The 21851-nt window shown below is 43.4% G+C and overlaps 1 protein-coding gene across 1 annotated transcript; it reads right to left on the bottom strand.

Annotated features, from left to right (window-relative positions):
• Positions 1-10383: 10383 nt before the first annotated feature.
• Positions 10384-21516, bottom strand: scn3b (sodium channel, voltage-gated, type III, beta; the record flags this gene model as incomplete). The annotated part of the gene is made up of 5 exons (XM_080006630.1): positions 10384-10447; positions 12061-12199; positions 14559-14787; positions 16058-16224; positions 21510-21516. The coding sequence occupies 5 exons, from the start codon at positions 21514-21516 to the stop codon at positions 10384-10386; spliced, it is 606 nt and encodes a 201-aa protein (XP_079862756.1).
• Positions 21517-21851: the final 335 nt, after the last annotated feature.

Below are 21851 nucleotides of genomic sequence, written 5' to 3'. Positions count from 1 at the left end.
ATTCACTCAGGATAGGCCAGAAGACGGCTCAGAGACTTACCAAGCTGAAGGGTATGGCCAGGTTCATTGCGGCTGGTCGGAGTGTGGAAAGCCATCTTCCATTCATTCCCCTCCCAAATATAGACCAGACAACTGGCTTTACATTGATCTATCTGCGATGTCCGTGGGGCCTTGAACGTGTACACAGGAGAAAGCAAAGAATACTGGCTATGATGATCCATGAACAAAAGAAGTGGCCAGCTCCAGCGGGAAATGAAGTAGGACAAATTTATCCCATAACAACGCCCTTTCCAATGTATTCATCCATTGCCACATTCTCAAGGTCAGATAAAGAGTAGAAATTATCTCTGAGATGACAGGTACCAGGAACGGGGTCAATAGCACACACATAGACACAGTGAGGTAGTGGTAGCAGAATGGTTGTCCTGTTCTTACTCAAAATATCCTGCAGGTCAGTGTAGAGACCTGCTCGAGAGGGGTTCTGCCGGCACTGCTGATTGGCCTCAGGCTGCCAGGGAGGCCGTCTGGGAACCACAGAAAGTACAGTACTGGGTTGGAACATACCAGAACCAAGGGACCATTCAGGGCAGCAACCTTGAATGGCTTCAGTGACCTTCAAAATGGCATTTGAGCCTCTTCACCGGTGGATCTTGTCTTTTGTTGGCCGCTTACAACGGGTCATCATGCATCCATTGGACTGTGCCGCTGGGTTATGCATATTCTTTCAACAAGCATGGGTTCCTCTACCTGGACAGGCCCACAGGGTCTCAGAACAGGAACGGACACTAGCTGGAGTTGACGTACAGCACTGAGGTTCAAGGCGAACCAGGACCTTCTCACACTACTGCTGAATCCTGTTATCAATGTAGATGTCGAGCCTACATTTTCTAGGTCTCTTGTCCTTCCCTTGGCCTCAACTCATCCTTAATGTCCTCTCCGGGACCCTGCCGCTGGTGTTGCCATTGATAATGAAGTTGAATTTTAGCCACTCTCTGTTCTGGAGAGTACAGAACTTACCTGTGTACATGGTCACTGTGCCATGACCAATTGGGAAAGCAGCGAATGCAAGACTTCCTCAGCTGAATCGATTTTGATACTTGGATCGATCTCAAACGAGTTTGACATTTTTTCCGTTCGGAAACACATGCAATGAGGAATCGAGTCGATTTACTCGCTTCATGAACAATATAAAATTGGCGTCCCATGCTGGCAGTGTGGAAGCTGTTTTAACACCCAGTTTTAAGAAGGAAAGATATTGCATGAAAAATGGCATGTTTTAAATGTCCAAGCCTTTTATGGGAGTAAGCAGATACAGATATTAAATAATTGTTTGGCCACCCAGGAGGGACATGGCAAATATATTGTAGATCAGATAAAAAAAAAATCTCAAGATAAATAGTTAATCGACATGTAACACAAATCACACAATATAGGAGATACTGGGATTGAAAATGAGAGTTGCATATCTAGTAAACTGCAAGTTGCGTGGTGGTTCCACAGTCTATTTATCCCAATGCCAGGGGCTCACTGGATTATTATCTGATGACAACACAAATGAAACTGCTTTAATCCTGTACTATCTAGACAAGAAAAGGCTCCTCGGGGGTGTGGGTTGGTGTGCGGGGGGCGGCTGTCGGCCTTTGTTCCCGCCGCGCAGTTTCTCTGCGGCAGGTACCCCGGGTGCCAGGTGTAGCGGGGGGCCCATATATCTGGCGGCCTGTTGCCATTGGCAGGGGGCGCGGCTACCATCCGGGTGCCCTGCGCTGAGCACACTCGGCTACGGTGATGGGCGCTCGGGGCTCGTGGCTGGGTAGGTGTCTGGCCGGCTGCGGTGGGGCGTGCCTCGCCCTTGCGCGGGGCCCGAGTGGGCATGGGGGTCTCGCATGGGGGTGTCTGGGCCAGTTCCAGGCCTGCGGTCCATGGCATGCAGCCTACGGCGGCGTCTTGTGCCTGCCCTTGGGGGTGGGTTGTATGTTTGCGCCCCAGAGGTGTGGGGTCTCCTCGTGACTGGGTTATGCTCCTTGGGGCCGGGCGTGCGGGTTGCTCCGCGTGCTTCCGGCTTCTCTGCTGGCTCGGGTGTCTTCTATGGCTGTGGGGCAGGGTGTTCGGGGCTGTCCTGCAGCCGTGGGGTGTCTATGTGGCTGCGGAGCTCGGGGGCGGGGCTTCGGGGGCCTTTCCGCTGATTGGAGGTGCCACAAGATAATACCACCCTCAAACACCACCACCACGTCAATTGGGATAGGTCGGGTACACTCACCGATGGACACACACACACACACACACACACACACACACACACACACACACACACACACACACACACACACACACACACACACACACACACACACAGGCAGACCCATCACACAAACACACACACACACACACACACACACACACACACACACACCACCACACCTGCTTTGAATGCACCCCAGCACCCTCCTGGTTGCATTCCTCTCCTTTCCTCCCTCATTTACTGCCATAACTATGACAGGAAGAGGCTACGTGCCTAATAGTAGTTCTAGTTTTCCTGGACCTAAACAACTCTGTTTTTCACAACACGTTGTCGTCCAATGTTTATGTTTTCCGTGTAAATATGGTTTGGTTCTGTGTTTATTTGTCTCACCCGTGGTGATTCTCCCCCTCTTGGAATAGTGATTAGTTGTTTATAGAGCCAAACATGGTAAAATAGTTCTCCAAAGAGGGGGGTTGGTGGCGGCTCTGTACAACACAAAAATGTGCTCTTGTCATCCCACAGGTTGTTTACAGGACAGAGATGTTGCAGCCGTTCTTGATGATTTAAGAATTAATAAAGAGTTGCATTGCCGGTTGAGAACTCAAACTCCACTTGCAGACTAACTCTGTCCTAGATGCAATAGCATACAAATACTCTGTGTATGCCCAGCATGCTGACAGCACAGCTTAAAAAAAATATATATACATTTACGTATATATATATTTATATATATACAGTATATATATATATATATATATATATATATATTATTATTATTATGTTTTATTATTTTTTTTTTAAGAAAGGGCTGTAAAAAAAGATGATAATAATAATAATAATAATAATAATAATAATAATTATTATTATTATTATTATTATTATTATTATTATTATTATTATAAATAATAATTAGAATTAGAATTAGAATTATAATGTCAATTTCATTAATGTAAATTTACATTGATGAAGCTTAAACAAATACATGTATGCAGAACAGGGGAATAAAAGAAAGATCCATAGTATTCACCACAGATTTCATATGTGAATGGGGATGCAGTTTTTAGGCCGTCAATAATAACCCATATTGAATACTTATAGAGGCCATTTCCTCTGAGGCGTCCATGTGATGGCCTTTAGAACAATTCAGAGCATCAATGCAGATGTCAGACACTGTTCATAGACTGAGGGAGTATGAACAAATGCCCTCGCCAATATCGATCAAACATGTTCATTAGTTGCGCTTCAAAATTGTCCTCTTCACAGCCAACACCAGCTGGACAAGCCCGAAGACCAGTTAGAGCCTGCAGGTCAGCAGTGAAACCACACAGCCCTGGACTGGGGACTATATTTATAGTGGTGCATGCCATTTTCTATATCCTCTCTTGCAATATACCGTGCGTTAAGGATTTGAGGAAATTAGCTGTAACTTGTCTTCCCCTACTCAGGATTTACTCATACAGTAGGTTCTTGCCCCCCTCCATGAGATAAGACAGGACGTAATTATTCACGACTATCACGATTAATTGGAAAGTAGAGATTTCTATTAGTATAAGTGGGATACATGCAGAAACGAACATACATTTTGTGTTGCGAAGCATAGGATGAGTGTGTGTGTGTGTGTGTGTGCGTGAGCGTGTGCAGGGAATCATTTTTGCTGCCAGAGGGTAAAATAATTCATTCATCAGACATGGTGAAGCTCCCTCTAACTACCGCTGTCTGGAGGCGTCGCAGGCTGCTGCCGCCGCCTCGGGAATAATGAAAAATCACTGTGAGATCCACCCTGAGATCCACCAAACTGATAAACCTTTCTCTGGCGATGAACTTAGGACCACATGACACAGCCAGCGACTACTGTGTTACAGTATCCACTGCCACCGGGCTAATCATTCTCTTGACCTTTCCTATTAAATTGAGTTTGGACGTTTTTTGGGGTTTTTTTTGTTGTTTTTTTTGATCGGCTTCTCTTCTCCCAGGAAACGATGCTGCGTCTCATCCCGCAAGAGAAAATCATTCCTGCGACGGCGGCGGCGGTTTGATTCCCCCGGCAGCTCCTCAGAAAGGCCGAGCTGATGCCGGCGGACCCCCGTGTGGAGTTACAGTTCCGCCGCTCGGCTGGGTTTTTTATTTTTTTATTTATTTTTTTGTTTTAGTTTTTTTTTTTTCACTTTGTTTTGAGGGCCCCAGGTGTGGCCAAACATAAAGCCATGATTTAGCACTTGTCCGACAGCCAGGTGCTCATTTCACTGACAATGGGAGAGTGACGTCATAGCACAGAGGCTCGTCTCCATCCTCTCATCACAAAATTAGAGAGAGGGGGAGAGAGAGAGAGAGAGAGAGAGAGAGAGAGAGAGAGAGAGAGAGAGAGTCTGACTTGTAAATGCTCTTTTTATTTAAGGCGTCCTTTTTGTCTGTGCAAATAAAGGCGTCTCTTGTTTAAATTGTGGCTGAGTGGAATGAAGGATGGGATGATGGATGGAGATAGGAATGGAAATGGGGAAGGGTGAGGGGGAAATAAATACTGGAGAGTCCGCTTTTTAATTCATAGATTCAGCTTTGATTGAGCTCAGGGTGTGACGAAGGATTTGTTGTAGATAATAATAATAATAATATTAATAATAACAATAATAATAATGATGATGATGATGACGATGATGATGACGATGATGATGATGATGATAACAATGATAATAATAACAATAATAATAATAATGAGAATAAAAATAATATTAATAACAGTAATAATGATAATAATAATAATAATAATAATTATACTACTACTACTACTACTATAATAATAATAATAATAATAATAATAATAATAATAATAATAATAATAATAATAATAATAATAATAACAACAACAAGAATAATGATGATAATTAAAAATAAATAAATAAATAATAATGATAATAATGGACACCATTCCCTAAGCTCTAGGTTATGATAACATTTCTATAACCCTATTTAAAAAAAAACATTAGGAAAACTTAATAAATAATAAAATATGCCACAGGCCACATACATACTCTAATAAGACCCCCTCCAACTGTATTTCAGACACTTATATAAAATTATACTCACGTTTTTTTTTCTCTACTAGAAATGTTCAATGATCGCAGGTAATGGGCTGCAGGGATGGTCGACCAGTAAATCAATATTCCGAATAGTCAGTGATCCCATTCAGTATTCAGCTCCTGGACCTTTCCTCTCCCACTGTGGCAGACACCTGAGGGACATGAGGAGAAACGATAAGAGCGATGTATCGACAACGTTAATGAAATTATACAAACGCCGCACTAATTGAATGTGACAACACGCATTGTCCAAAATCCAATTATGCAAACTTCATGTGAGGACAGAGCGATGCGCCTCTGCGCTGGGAGGCAAAGGAGGATTTGTTTTTGTGTCACAGTCACAAACCCATTCAATTGAATTAGCCCGAGCACAATCAAGGACGAGTATGAGTAACTGCGCTGCCAGCGTGTCTTATTTAAAATCCCTTTCAAAAGGAGCTATCGTTGTGTCTTACAGCAAACAAAGAGGAAAACAACAAAAAAAAAACGAAGAGAGCAGCACACTTGTAATTGAGCAGGAGATATGTCAAGTTGTCAACATCAACAAGAGAGAAGGAGCGCGGCCCCGGGGCCCCGACCGACCGGTTTATTTCCACCGTTCTCCTCCCGGATGCGGATGATTGCCGATCGACTTCCACTTTACCACGACGCGTTTGCGGCTTTATGCTGCGCGTCAGTGATCCCATTTATCTCTAATCAACACATGATGAGCGCATCCCACGACGTGTTGCATTTGCAAATGTGATTACCTAAAATACAGTGCGTGTGATGACATCATGTATTTTCACTCATCTCTGATCCTTTCTCTCTTGTCTCTTCACACCTCTGGTCGCTTCTCAGGCTAATTGTCGCAGAGTCAAGTTTGCGTACTGTGCGCCCGGCCCTACCCTGCGTGTAAATAACTGGTTTTAAATAAATAAATGAACGAATATATAAATGCACCAAGAATAAACCCCGCCCGCCTTGAAGTGCAGCTGCATTTCAATGTGACTCCCTAAGAAATGGAAATAAGCAGTCAGAAGAAATAAGTCCTCCGCCCGTGGTCGCTCTGGCTGGCACTTTCCTCCAGGGGGACGTTACCACCAGGGACCATGGAGAAGCGGAGGGGAGGAGGGGTGTAGGGGTGGTGGGGGGTGGAGGGATGGAGGAGAGGAGGAGGGGAGGGAGAGGGAAATAGAAGAGTGCAGGTGCAGAACTCCCGCGACCGCCTCATTGGGATGGTCGGCTGCAGAGTGGTAATTTAGTTGGGACTATGGACAGTTAAAAAGCTATGAATAATAATTCCTGTTTTATTGACGTGATGCCATCCATCACAAGTCTTTATCGGCAAAATAGATAGATTTCGGGCAGCGGGACGGCGGCTATTGATCAATCGTCAATACAGTTTTTGTCAGTTTTTTCAGCCGTAGCCACCTCCGGCACCAGCTTGCTGCACCATCAGGGGCAGTTAGGCAAAGAATTGAAGTGGGCTTTTATTCCATACCGATTTTTATTCCTGAAAACATGTCTATAAAGTAGTTAATGGTTTTACAGTGCTGTTTCTGTCACCGAATACAAACCCATGGTTGACATTATTTCTAATGGGTAAATCGTCCTTTACGCGTCAACTCTGTGTGACATGACACACTAGGGGGAGACATAGACCCTTTCTCAAATTAAATATTATATCAGCGCAAGATGCACTTTACGCGTGGTGTGGTGAACTGAATGTCAAAGCCGTTGTGGGTTGGTGCACTGCACGGAGAATACATTTTAAGAAAGCACAGATTTCCACCTTAAATGCCCGTTCATGGCGTGATAGTCAGATTCTCAAGCATGAGATCACGCGTCAAGAGTGGACGCTATTTTGATGGGCTTTAATAAGAAAATCTATTTAACTGAGCGAGTGATGAGCGAGATTTAGAGGCCTTTGCTATAATTGCAGTTTAGCAGAATGTGGGTCACATCACTGGGTTTTATCCCTGGGGAGGCACGGCGGAAGCTGGCGGGTGAGAGGGAGCGGAAAAACAGCGAAACAAGAAGAGGTGGAACAGGGAGAGGTGCAGGGTGGATGCTATACTGGGACTGGAGCCATCGGCTGCTGACAGACCGGGGTCCCATCACCACCATCTTCATCATCATCGTCGCACTGGTCCCCTCAATGCTCCGCCCTCTCAACACCACGGTGTGATGCTGTTTGTTGTCTCGTCGGATCTCGGCCTCGGGATCAATACACTCCGTCTCAAGTGGGAAGATGGAGAGAAGGTAAATTCCCTCGAAACACACTCCCGGCCGTGCGGGTTTAGTTAAAGAGAGGATCCCTCCTATTGAACACCATCCATCTCTCCGTCCCTCTCTTTGTTGGAAAAGGCCCGCAAGTGAACTCGTACAATTAACCCAGTAGACCCGGTAGAGTAGTATTGCGTATGATGCTATGGTTGCCATAGCAACAATGTGCCGCTAATCCCACGGAGCACCCTTGTTGACGCCTCTCCAACCCCGGATCCGTCCTGTCTGCTGTCTCTTCCTCGATAGCCTCCACTTTGCATTCTCTCTCTGTCTGTCTGTCTCTGTCTCGGACCACTTGTACCGTGACCATTTCAGCTCAGTAATACTAAAAGGATATTTTTTTTATCAGTCAAATTTGAATTTTGACTAGTTGTAACTTATCAGTCTTCCCAGTCCAAATTTACACAGCTGAAGCCACGAGGGGGACAAGACAGAATTTGAACAAGGAGAATTTGAATCAGGCTGATAGATTATAGGGACAGTACAAAACACAGAATGACAGGAAAGGCAGGATTAGCAGCAGAAGACATATTTGATGCCATTTTTAATGCCATATTTAATGAAAGCATACAGTTTTGTTCGTTAGTCCAATGCTCAAGATTAGGGCTGTCACAATCATGGTACTTAAATTTAAAAAATTTAATTGTATTTTTGTTCATTTAATGTCACTAGTGTAGTCTATAATATACTAGTATAATATTTATAACACATGACCTTATGAAGAAGATTTCATGTTATTGACATTGGAACATAAAACAATTAGGGAGTCTGTTCATTTTCCTCGACCCAACAGATGAAATGTAGAATATTTTCATTCCATTTGTTGCAGCTTTTCTCACCTTGACTTTTAAAATGTCCCTTTAAATTAGGATGGAGACATGATGGCGGAATCTAACGATTTTATAAAATGACCAAGATTTGCTCAAATAATTGCGATCGATCGTCTATGTAATAACTGTGACAGCTCTAGTCAAGATCAAACAAGACAAAAATAAATTGAATTGGGAGATATCTTTACAGGTAGGTGAATAAATAAATAAAACACCATGAACATGCACTGGCAGTGGAATGCGTTTAGTCACAAGATACAACAAGGAATAGACATAATGCAGCATGATGATTGCAGTTCACAATATATGTTCTACAGCGTCACACTATAGAATTAGGCACATAGGTCGTAGCCACAGCAACGCCACCGCAGAAGCAGGATATACATTTGCGAGAGCCGGGTTTGATTGTTATCAGGATTTAGAATAAGGATCGTAGGGTGAGGACTTCTACAGCACTGAGCCTGCTGAACTGTTCTGTGTAAACAGTGACTTTTAAACAATATCAGCTGTTTGTGAATTAAATCCTTACAGTATAAAAGCCATGTAATCTATTTTTTGGTTAAATTTTTTTTTAATAATAATAATAATAATAAAAAAAATAAAGGGGGTAAATAAGCTGCAGTATAAAATACAAAAACAAACTTTGATCAAACTCTTGACTTTAGTCTATTTATCTGTTTAGAATTTTAAGAACAAAGTCATTGTGAAAGAAAAAAAAAAAAAAAAGCAGTTGAACAGCCTGGAAAACAACCAGCGAGCAAACCCAACATTTTTGGGTTTTGCTTGCTGCGAAATGTGTGAAAAGAAAGACTGTGGAACAGATGTGAAGATGCGAAAAATGTCATTTGTACCCATTAGGAAACTCACAATTCAAAAATTGAGCCATCTTTGAGCACCGATTGTTGTGTACCCAGCCCTACTGTGTACCCGGCCCTTCCAACCCCGTCGCCTAGATTCATCACTTTAGTAAATGGAGAGGGTTGAAATCAGTGTGATTTAGTTGAGTTTAAGCTTGCGTTCATATGGAAAAATGTATTTTGTGCAAACGGCAGGTTGCAAACTTTTCAATCTACAGACATTTTCGCCCTTTGCCTTTGACAACAGAATTGCCGTCGTCATTTACTGTTTAAATTCAGTGTTCACCTCCATTCGTACGTCATGTATCTGGAATATTACAAATTGCAGATCAGATCAGGAACCATTGAGAAAACAACCGATGCATCGCCATTTCTGGATTAGTCGTAGCGATAAATTAGTCGTATTTCTCTGAAGAACACGGTGCCGACATGGTTCTCTAAGCACCGGACCCCTCATTCCGGGTGGAGGAACAAAAACTAGGAAAGAGAAGAAAAAACGCAGTTCTTTGACATTTTGGCGAGCTTAATAAGTACAAAAAAAAACAACAAAAAAAAAAAAAAAAAGACAGGAGCCCGACCACAAAATCCTTAAAGCGTTCCGATCGGTCCGGGAACGCGAGGGGATCAGCGCTACCGTTCATCTCAGCGGTCAGTACCTGGAAGACAAGACATTATACTGTTATCAAAATTAAATCAGCTGCCGATGAAGTGCTAATATCTGCAAACATATGAATTACTAGTCCATAAAAACTTAAATTTAGCCTCATCCTCGTGGTCAGTTATAATTGAGGACTAAATCTATGCACACAATCATAATTCAAACATTCCTCTATTTGGCGTGGACTGACAGCGGCTGCACATTCAATGGTAAAAATGTAGAAAGCCCAGAAAAAAAACAAAACCCCAAAAAACGGATGACTTTAGTTTTAACGGTACAAAAAAAGAAGGAGTCGCGTTGAAGCGACAGAACTGAACAACAGACGTCATGTTGCAAAGCCGCTAAGATGGTGGTGAAAAATGCAAGCGGATGAAACAGGCATTGCGGTTTATTTCGGTTTGAGGGTGAGTCACGTTAATAAATACCGTGTCACTGAACGCAAGTCAGACAAGCAGTTTTACTCGCACACGGGAGCGGCCTGGTTGTCTTTGTGCTCAGAGGGAATGGCTAGGTAGTTTGTCCTGCAGACACAAACAAAGGCATTTCCAAAAAGCTAGTTCCTCTCTAAGCACCGGACCACGAGCACCGCCTTATACCTGGAGAGAATATGAATCGAGTGAACGTTCTTCATGTTAATTATGGATTTAAAATGGCTTGGGTTTCATAAGTAAACACAGATGAAGACATTATTATGAAACAAAACAACACACGGGGTTCGTTGTGGCATTACAAAATTATATTCAAGGACTTTCAAGTACTTTTAAAGCACTGTTTTTTTAATTTTCAAGATCAATTTTCAATGTGATCTTTATAAATGAAAATATAATATAATCTTAGTTCATATTCTATAGTATTGTCATCTACTATTATAAGTGTCTATTTCCAACCATGCTGAATTCAATTGACATTTCCCTGACATTACCCTACAGTCCACGATTAAAATAACAATAGCAGGTGGAATATCACAGCTTTTCAATGGTCAGGCTTTTTCTAAGGACTTTTCAAGCACTTCAGCACGAAAGGGGCTATTTTCAAGGTATTCCAGCACTTACATTTCTGAGAATAAAATTCAAGCACTTCAAGCACCTCACGGACCCGGTAAGAAGCCTGAATATATTGTACTACTTGGAGGGCGGGTCAGCATTAGATCTGTTAGTGGGAATGTTATCTGCTACAAAAAGTCAGTTCTGTCAGTCTAACTCATAATAAGGACTTACATTAAAAAAATAATAATAATTACAATTGTTTGCTTAATAAATGTACTGACTTTCTGACGTCGTAAGTGGAATTAAAATTTTCCTCATAATGGGAAATAATAAAGAAAAACCGAATTTTTCAAGTCGACTGGCAAATATAAAGTTGGAAATGATTTCCATGATCGTCAGAGTCTTTCTTCTATTTCCCTCAGTCTTTAGGGTGCACATATTTAAATATGAGTTCATCCACTCTTCCCAGCCTCACTGCACCACCGAGCCACCAGGGCTCTGTTCCTTACTAAAAGCGATTGCGAAGTTCAGTCTCTGAAAGAAAGTGAGAAGCTCAGCAAGTTGTCTCCTCCCCCCAAAAAACGTGGCCACTAACCAACACTAACCCCCCCCCCCCCCCCCGACACGCCTTTGCATTCCAAATGAAGCGTAAAATCACACACTGATGCTTTGGGCCGGAGCGGGTTGAGGTGGTATTGTTGGGGAAGTAAATTGCATGTCCGGGATTGTTGATTGACTGTCGTAGTCAGCAGCGGTGGCACCCGGGGAGGTGGGGGCGGGTAGGGGGGCTGACCGCTCAGGTACATTCAGGCCGTTGTGAACACGACGCCCAAAGTCAGTTTTACAAAGAAGCTGCAGCTCCGGCGAGGCGGTGAAAGGGGGCTGTTCAGAAAAGAAACGGCGGCGTGCTTGGATTTACCCGGAGCTGCCAGGTGGCCTTTCGTGAAAAGACAGATTACTGTTGGAGGAGAGTTAGCACCCCATGCCGCCCTGACCCAATTACCCCCCTCATCTCCCAGCTTATTTATTCAATTTATATTTTAAGTACCCCTTAAAATGCTCTCCTATGTGCAGATTAAGCGTGTGTGTGTGTGTGTGTGTGTGTGTGTGTGTGTGTGTGTGTGTGTCTGTATTTTTGCGGGACTCACGCGGGGTCCTGGCTCTGCTCGTCCGACTTGGAGATCTTCCTGTAGCAGTAGACCATCTCCACCAGCAGCCAGAAGGTGAGGAAGACCAGCAGCAAGTACATCATGATCTCAGAGTACAGCGCCGTGGGGTCTTCGCTGGCTGCGGAGCACACGACAACGACCACGACAACGACAACAACAACGACGACGACCGTGAGACTCGGCCCCGTCTCCTCCTCAGCACGTCTGGCGTCGGGCGAGTCTCGGTGGTTTGGGTCTCGCTAATTGGTTTTTTAAAGGCCTTTTTTTTTTTAATATTTCTCCGAGACTCTGCTGAGGCGGAACCGCGGCAACCGAGGCAGACATGGATTTTTTTTGAAAGACCATCGAATGGATTGGTACCGGTTTTATTTTGCAGAATAACCTTTCCAGGTCGACTGTAGGCCAAGCAACTTCTATTAAAAAGCAAGACGTAAAAACATGCTTTTTTGGTGCATCCCTGTTCAGAGAGGCCAACTTGCTGATGATGATGATGATGATGTGTGTACGTGTGTGTGTATGTGTGTGTGTGTGTGTGTGTGTGTGTGCGTGCGTTTTCTGTGTGTGTGTGTGTGTGTGTGTGTGTGTGTGTGTGTGTGCGTGTGAGATACCATCGGCACACAAAAATAACTCTGAGAGACATCATTTTGATAGAGATGACGTCGCGGCGTCACAGTGGTTCTCACGCCCGACACACTCAGCATTCTGCGGCTCGTTGATCATTTAGAGAGGTGGATAACAGAGATTGATACCCGATCTAACAAATGCAGATGTAGAAATAGGAAACAAAAAAGGATCGCGACCAGGCATCGCTTTGAGCGAATATCCTTTATCTTGCATCTCTAGATCATCGCATGAAAACCATTGTGACAATGAACCTGGTGTCAAACTCCAACAAGCCTAAAAGACCACTTCTTTTGATTGTCTTTTCTTTTTGGGGAAATGTGAACAGGAAAGACGCCGGCTGCGCCGCACCGTCTCTACCTCCGGGGGAACAGGCGCATTAATAATTGCCGTGACCTAATCCAGTTTGCCTCTGCGCACAAAGACGTCACCGCTGTAACCCAATATCCTAGTTCGACGCTGAGTGGACGCAGAGGCTTTTTGAAACGTGACACCACCGCGTCATGAGATGCAGAGGAGGAGATGTGAGTGTGCGGCATAGAGGACTGAAAACTGTTGAGGTTTGGCAGCTCGGAATGGTTGCACTTTGTGCGCAGCGTCCAATTGTTTGAGTGCTCCTTTTTTTTTTTTTTTTTGGGGGGGGGGGGGGGGGTTTTCGGGGTCCCGCACCAACTACTGGGACACATATCAGCGTAATCTGATACGGTCGGCCTCTGATGGTGGAGCCGCACTATGTGGCAAGCAGAGAGAGAGAGAGAGAGAGAGAGAGAGAGAGAGAGAGAGAGATAGAGAGAGTGTGAGAGCAACAGTAGAGGAGACATGGGGGGCTAAGGTAGTTTCAAATATACATGTTGAGCTGTATATTCGACCACGGTGGGAAAAAACAAAGACATTCAGCAAGCCAAGCATTCAGGAAGCAGAATACATTACCCATCATAATAGAAAGCAAAGTAGTTGGTTTGAATTAACCCCTTCACTGAGGGGAGAAAGCTTCGATGAACAATGGACAGACAGAACAAAAAGCCATTATTCCTCGGGTACAGTCATATCAAAAAAGGGGACAGAAGGACATTGGTGTTGTTAGTGGCAGACAAGTCTTCAAAACAAATGTAGCATTTAAGGAAGTCAATGGCTAAGGATTACCAGTCCAACGAGCGGTCCATATTTATGTTTTTGTTTAGGACTAACATACACATCCAGGGAAAGGCAAACAGAGCACCAGGAGGACACGCAGCACAAACAATGTGCTTCTCTACATACAGTAAGACCACCTGAGCCGAATTCCCCCAAAAGACTTGAAGCACCGTGATCACAGCTGAGAATATCTGTGCAAAACTGCTACTTAAGTTCTGTAATAACGGAGGAAGTATGCAGAATAAATTTGAATATATTCCTAAAAAAACCCAAAAGTCTTTCGTGGGCTGATACAAGGCTGGGCATCATGCGTCGGTTAAGATAAATGCATTAATCTAGAAATTAAGTGTGTTTTGAATACGTATTTTTTTCCTCTGGCCAATATTTGGCGACTGATGCAAAAGATTATATGACGATAGGTCCAAAAAAGAACTTTGAAGTTAAATAAAGTTAAGTTATTGATTCGAGTTGACGCTATCTCTGTATGACCTCACACACACACACACACACACACACACACACACACACACACACACACACACACACACACACACACACACAAACACCTCTAGACAGAGTCGTCCTACCTTTGAACCACAAGCTGCGGTGAGAACCGCTCGACCACAGAAACTAAAGAGTGCTACGGAGCGTTTTGGGGGGTCCTCGGCCCAGGTTTGAGGAAGGACGAGACTTAAATAGAGTGACGACGTACCGGGCCTCACCTTTGGCTTTCACCTTCAACTCGATTACCTTGGTCTTGGTGACCGAGGGCGTGAAGTAGTCAAACTCAAACTGGCGGAACAACTGGCAGTGGTACGTGCCGGCGTCGTCGTAGGTGACGTTGCGGATGCGGATGGAGACGTCCTGGAGGTCCGCGCTTCCGCTCCACATCAGCCGCTTGAGCCACGGACCCTCCACTTCCTTCGGCCGCCCGTTCATATACTGGAAGATCTAGACGGGTAGGTAAAAAACAGGTACGCGCACATGTGAACACACTCAAGGACGCTGAGATAAAAACAGACTCAGTCTTAAATAGACGGTCTCATGGCAGTCTTGTAGCACTCAAGTCCTAAACTGTGTCGCAGCCACGTTTAAAAAAACGTTTTACTTTTGGTAGATGTTAAATGTCATCCTTACACCTTTAGATCCTTTAACATGAGTACCACAGGGAGAACTCCAAATGGGACTTGGACTGAACAATGGAGCCTTGGACTTGATTGCTGGAGACTTGGGGCTTGACTTGGACACGCCCCGACAACGACCGTTTTTTGTCAAAACATATTGGCTTTTTAAACCAACGCATCCATGATAATAAAGGCTTTTTATACCACACAGCCTTCCTCCTCTGCTCCTTGAAATAGGCTTGGGAACTGGAGAGTTGAATATGGCCTTTGTGAGAGAAAAATGCATTCGATCAACTCTTTTAAATGAGGACCAAGGCCTCTACCTCCAGAAGGGGGTTGAAAACATTTGTCTCCGTTTCCCCAGGAACCCCCCAGAGTTTATGTAAAGAGAAATGTTTTTCTCCCTACAATGTCAAATATGTAACATGAAAGAATCAGAGCACATTTGGCCCCGTTTACCTTCTATGGAGATGAAGAAACTCAACAGAGGAGCCTAGAGGTGCATTGTCGTGCAATCCGTGTCTGCCAGGTCCAAGTTTGCAAGTACCTGTGAATTTCACTGTCTGGGGGTAGCACCCAAGGAAACAGTTGGGGGGCACAGACTTTTAAGGGACCTCTGACCCAAGCCACACCCTCTGTTGTATAAAGCCCTCTTGATCAGAAATAAGATCAGACTGGTCTGAACGCTGCTTTGGAGCAGTACTGAAGCTTTCTCTTTAATCTGCAGAATAAATAATCTTGAATATTCTCAGTTTTGTTTTCTTGTAGCGGGCAGATTAACCTCACCGATCATTGCGGAAGAATTTCTTCCACACCTTGGACTTGGTGTTTAAGTGTTCGACTAAAATAATATAATGTAGTGGGGAAACAAAAAATAAGATCCAATCCACCATACACACGCACGTCTTATTTCTGGGTCAAAAAACGCTCTTGGCGGTATTTAGAAATGGTCATTCCATTGTAAGAAGAACAACATTCCAAGTCCTCCCGGCCCCTCTGTCGGGTCCACAAAGTAAAAAAAACAAAACCAAAAAACTTGCATTCATTTGTACATCTGCGAGGGCGTTCGGAATGTAGCAAAGGCAACAGCGACTCACAGGGATGAGTGTGCCGTCCTCCTTGGGCGTGTAGAACCAGTCGACCCGCGTGATCGCTCGGACCTCCTCCCTCCTCATGCACGCGATGCAGGTCAGTTTAAAGGGCTTCCCCAGGACGGCATCCGTCTCCGAGGGGACGTCCACACACACCGGGTGGCTCAGACCGACTGGGGACACAAAGACGCTCGATCCTACGTTTCCAGCTCAGTTGATAAGACAGCAACAGGAGGAACCATTAAAGGGATTTACCTAAAATCTTCCACAGAATGAGTACTAATACTGCAGCGTTAGTATTCCAATGGGTGCGTCTTACTGTAAGTAGTCAAAAGTCCAGTAAAGTCATTTTTGGGGGGGAAGAATAGTCTTATTAGCATTATTAGGTTAAAATGACATCCACACGCTGCACTTTAATATCCATCAGTCACATCCATTGTTTTCTCCCCTGATTAACTTTGTGTCCTCGGGTCATCCTATCGGGGTCATCAGCTTATCCAGTACAACGCACATGCAGCTGGAAATCAATGTTGGGCCAGATTACGGCACCAAAAAAAGATCTCGTCACAAGAAAATGTGATTTAGAGTTTGGAATTAGAATAGTGAAAGTGAGACTATTATCATCCAGATTATGAACCATTATGGATGGTGACGGGGTACGGGAATGTTTAGATAGATAGATAGATAGATAGATAGATAGATAGATAGATAGATAGATAGATAGATAGATAAAATGGGCCGATGCTAAACATAGTATCAGGATATATTTTAGGTGACTGGGGCGTTAATCTGCTCGCATATGAATGCGTGTGTGTGTGTGTGTGTGTGTGTGTGTGACACTTTGAGAGGAGCCGGGTCCTATGCTCTTATATAACACCCAGCCCAAAGGGCAGACACTGTCCACACCAATTACATCCCATGTGTTACATCTCAAAACACAGATGAAAAAAATAATCCAATTTAAAAAAGAGTGAGATTTGAGTGGGTTAGATAGATGAACACAGAAGGACTCACTGTTTTGGTGCATGTATTAGTGGTTTGTATTCAGTGTACTCCACGTAGGATTTGTTCCAGTGCACGAGGGTAGAAATAATATACATTCATATACGTCAAAGGGACTTTGGGATCTAGTTTTCAAGGGGGAAAATGTCATGAAATATTAATCCGAAAACAGTCCGACTCTTCTGTTACTTACCTAGGAAAGTCAACAGGGAAAGTGCACTAAGCCCAACGCTGGGCCTCATAGCGGCAGCACTTTTCTGGAGCAGCTTTTAGGAACAGCGGGTCTTGAAGGATCCCTTGGGCTCTCTGGGAGTCTTCAGCACCACGGACAGCTCCCCTGCTCCTCCTCCTCCGCCGCCTCCGCCTCCTCCGCCTCCTCCTCCAGCCAGGGCTGCGCACAACTCAACTCAACTGGGTTTCCAAACACCCGGGGGGTGGAGGTTACACGGCGATCGCAAGGTGGGGACGCACACACAGACCGGGGAGGTTTCTAACCCTCATGTCAACAGCATTTACGATCCCGAACCGCAGGACGGCGCGTCCGTGGCGGGAGGCGCACGGACGCTCCCGTCTATTCCCGACACGTCCGGGGGTGAAACCTGTAGATCCCGGGGAGCTGCTGCTGCTGGGGCTGCGGCTGCTGCTGCTGCTGCTGCTGGGGCTGCTGCCGGGGCTTTTCCCTTTTTCTCCTCCAAAGGCGACGGAGGAAGGACGACGCACGAAAGACCGGAGCGGCCGAAAGAGTAGATTTCTCCCGTGTATTCGCGCACGGACGAGCAAAGCCGTCTCCGAGCCGCAGCGCAGCCCTTTGTTTTCCACGACGAGCAGCCACTTAGGGCTGGGAGCGCAAGAACCGCGCATGCGCGACCCACACCCACATACACTATTGGATTTATATTTATATTAATATATATATATATTTGTTTTTTTCCCATCCAGGTAATTAATCTCTTAAACGAACGCTTTTAAGCACATCTCTTACCCTTGCACCTTTCACAAGGTTTAAAAAAAAAAAAAAGACGAGGCTCACAAATTCACGTATGAAACGTAATTAAGTTCTATGAAGTGAACTATTTACATCATTTTAAAAACATAACAACAATAATACAAAACCCCCCCGAAAAATTAAGATAAATGTTTAGATCACATCTCATTTGTTTGGTTTAGTATTTCCCTTTCTATTTTCTGAGGGGATGATTAGATCACATGTCTGACAAATGAAACAAATAGCTGTGTCGTAGTTGATTTAAAGTAATAAATAATACTAATAATGCTAATGATACTACTTCGAATAATAATGATAATAATAATAATAACACTACTACTACTATTATTATTATTATTATTATTATTATTATTATTAATAATAATAATAAAAAAAAATAATAATAACAACAATAATAATAATAATAATAATAATAAATAATTATTATTATACATACTGCCTGAAAGTGATCCATCTCCATCCAACATATTTCTATTACATCCCTATTACCAGAGACGACAAAAAGGTGGACGTAGTTCCAGATGCAGCTAAAAGTAAAGCTACTCTGTTAAGGAGACACAAACACACTGTGTTACATAATCTTGTGCATGCACAGATAGTTCTGACTCATTCTGAATTACCACAGATCAGTGAGCCATACAACCTTACATATTTACTAATTTCTATAGAATGCATTTTTGATTGTTTTCTTTCATTATGATATTATTATTACTATTATTATTATTACTCTTTTAAAGTTAGAATCCAAGATGGTCATCAGAACCCAGAGCCCACTTGATTTTTTCGCTTGTAATTCCAGTTTCAACAGTATTATTCATCAGAATATATTTCTAATATAAGCTACACAAGAAAACCCAGATAACATCCCCCAACCAAAAGGCAGGTATGATGCATAAAACATATCAACATTTTCCATGCACTCATTAATTCAAGTGGCGCTGATAAATACGCGTCGTGCAGGACACATAAACAATCTACTAATCTAACGATGGAGATTTATCCCCCGGTGTCAGTGAAAGGCCCTGACCTCTCAAGTATCTGCTCTATATTTGGAAACAAAGTAAACAATCCCAATCCGTCTGCCAGCGGCCGCAATAAGATACTTGGCCCTTCCAAAGTCCAGGCTGAGGACTATTAAGCGAACAGAGGTGATTAGACAAGCGGAGAAGACTTGTGCGTCAAGGCCTACTTATACATTATACATTTTTAGGATAAATAGAATACCAGATCCAAGCAATTGAGATAAATAATTCAATATAAATGCAATTGTTTGCAATGCAATCATTTCTGCGGTAAAGCATGAGGAGAATAGCTGATCAAATTCTTGAAAAACAGTGTCATACTTCTATTCAGTGCTAAAACGCGTTCCCTAGTAAACCAGCAGCGTTAGAGTCGCTCTCATGCCACACATCCACATGCGGGGGCTGAAGTGGGTAAAATAAAGGGCCCGCCAGAAAAACTATCATATCTCACCTCTTTCAGCTCACAGTCAGTGGTGGTGATGAACAGTTGTCACCAATACAGGCGTTTTGGAAACACTGTTGCGATTATTATTTCTACATAAACCACTGCAATCTTTCCCTGGACAATTACAGTGATTCAATTGATGCAAACAAGGGAATATTAATAAAAATTTAGTTGTATCAAACAAGTCATCAATATGAACCAGCAAAACCAGCACAGTGTAGAATGTAATGTGTGTATATTATGCATGAGGACGTCACTCAATTACTGTTGCATGAAATAAAAGGGGAAAAAAAAGGGACTCAAGTTGAAGTAACAGGTTGAGACAAACCTGTGACAGTTTGTGCATCCTCGGACCTTAAAGAGAAGAATAATCCTACTGTGACATCACCGTGTTTAATCTAAGAGCGATGGATGGAGTGATAAAAGGCTTACGACTCCCCACAAGGATGGACTGAAGCAAGGATTTGCGTTTTCTAGCGTGGATTAGGGCATATTAAGTGCAAGTGTGTGTATATACAGTATACATACATACTATGCATAATCCCCATGTCATAAAAAACGAAAAAACGTATTGGTTTCAATTTGTTTCTGCAAACACGGTAGCCTGCAAAGGCAACAAAAACACAAGAACCCTAACACACCTCACTATGTTTAAATAATTGAATCTTAGTTTATAATTAGAAATGAAAGCAAAAAGGCAGATTAATTGTCTCTTTTATTCCAGGCAGCAGCGACAGTAGACTTGGGCTCCGAGACAGACTAAATATGGCAAGTCTGGTGGAACCAAATCACACAGACAAGGAAACCATAGCAACAGTGATGCACAGCGTGGTGATTAGGTGAGGCCGCCGCATTTCTCCCTCTTCCATCTATCGTCTGTTCGCATTAGGCTCCACAAGAGAACAATGAATTAAGAAAACCACAAGTAAATATGTATTCACCACACAATGCAATATTTGCTTCGAGCAAACACTCCAGTAACTGGCTCAACAGATATGAAGCTAACCTACCATGCAAAGATAAGCCTATCATCAATAAACACCAAAACTCAAAAATGTGATAAAACAATTAAATAAATAAAACAATTAAAAAGAATATACAATAAAATAGAAACACTAAAATACACATTACATTTAATTAAATATACAATTTTAATAATGAAATAGCATATCTCATAAAGTGTCTGTAAATATGTATATTAATATTGTAGAGAGTGGTAGAAGAAAAGTATCAGAGAAATACAAGATATGGTGCCCATGTGCGTCAATGTGTATATGTGTTAAGAGTCCCGGGGGGCGGGGGACAGATTTCTAGGGATTTGGAAGGATTTCAAGATTAAACCATGATTACAGCAGATTGTCATTGAACAGCTTTCTAGAAAATAAAAATGTAGCCTACGCCAAAATGTGCACTTTCCCCTCATTCGACGGTGTACTCATCTATACAGTCTGCCATCCATCCCAGATGTTGTCCTTTAGTGCCATGACTGGATCTGTTCTCTTTAAGTCCATTGGTATACTGTGTTAAGTCAGTGGTTTGCAATGTGGTGTCAAGGGGACCGCTCCAGGGGCCCTTGAAGAGGTTCCAGTGCGTCCCCAGCAAAATCATTGAAGGTTAAACTTCACCATTATTTCATTTAGAAGACATCAGCACCATTAGGGAATGTACAGCGATGACTGCTTTGGTCATAGTTTCACTGTTATCCCCCTAACTATGGTTGAGACAGGTATGGAGGTTTGGACTAAATCATATACAGTATTATAATGTAAATCTCCTCATATTGGGGTTCCCAGAGATGACATTTTATCAAATGGCCGTGGCCTAATGCCATAATACCTCCCCTACCCTCTCCAAGGATAGATAATCACTGAACAATAAGGATCTCAAAGCTGTGGGACTGTCTGGAGAGCATGAGATTGTAGGGGAAAGTAAAAAAAAAAAAAAAAAAGTGAAAAGTGATGTTCTTGTGAATGTTTATCACACCTGCCATCGTGTGGAAAGCAGGAGCAGGCAGCAGAACAGCCACAAAAACATCCCACCGTCGCCAAAGCCAACACACAAACGCAGACACACAAACATGCACATACCCCGTTCTAAAAATAACCCATGTGTTGATCTCAACAACTAGAGCAAGGATAACGTGACGAATCATCGCCACAGATTTACGGGGCGCCGCTGAGCCGCGGCCCCGTGGAGGTGCAGGGCGCTGTCGCCACAACCGATCTGGACGCAAACCAGATTAGCGGCGCGGAGGAGCGAATCTAGCTGATAAATCATATAAACTCCGAGTCTCCCTCCGCACCTACCCAGGACACACACACACAC

The sequence above is a fragment of the Zeus faber genome (genome assembly GCF_960531495.2).
Source record: "Zeus faber genome assembly, chromosome: 9".
Classification (NCBI taxonomy): domain Eukaryota; kingdom Metazoa; phylum Chordata; class Actinopteri; order Zeiformes; family Zeidae; genus Zeus; species Zeus faber.
Note: the sequence above shows the minus strand (reverse complement) of the source record. Positions and strands in the feature narration are given on the sequence as shown.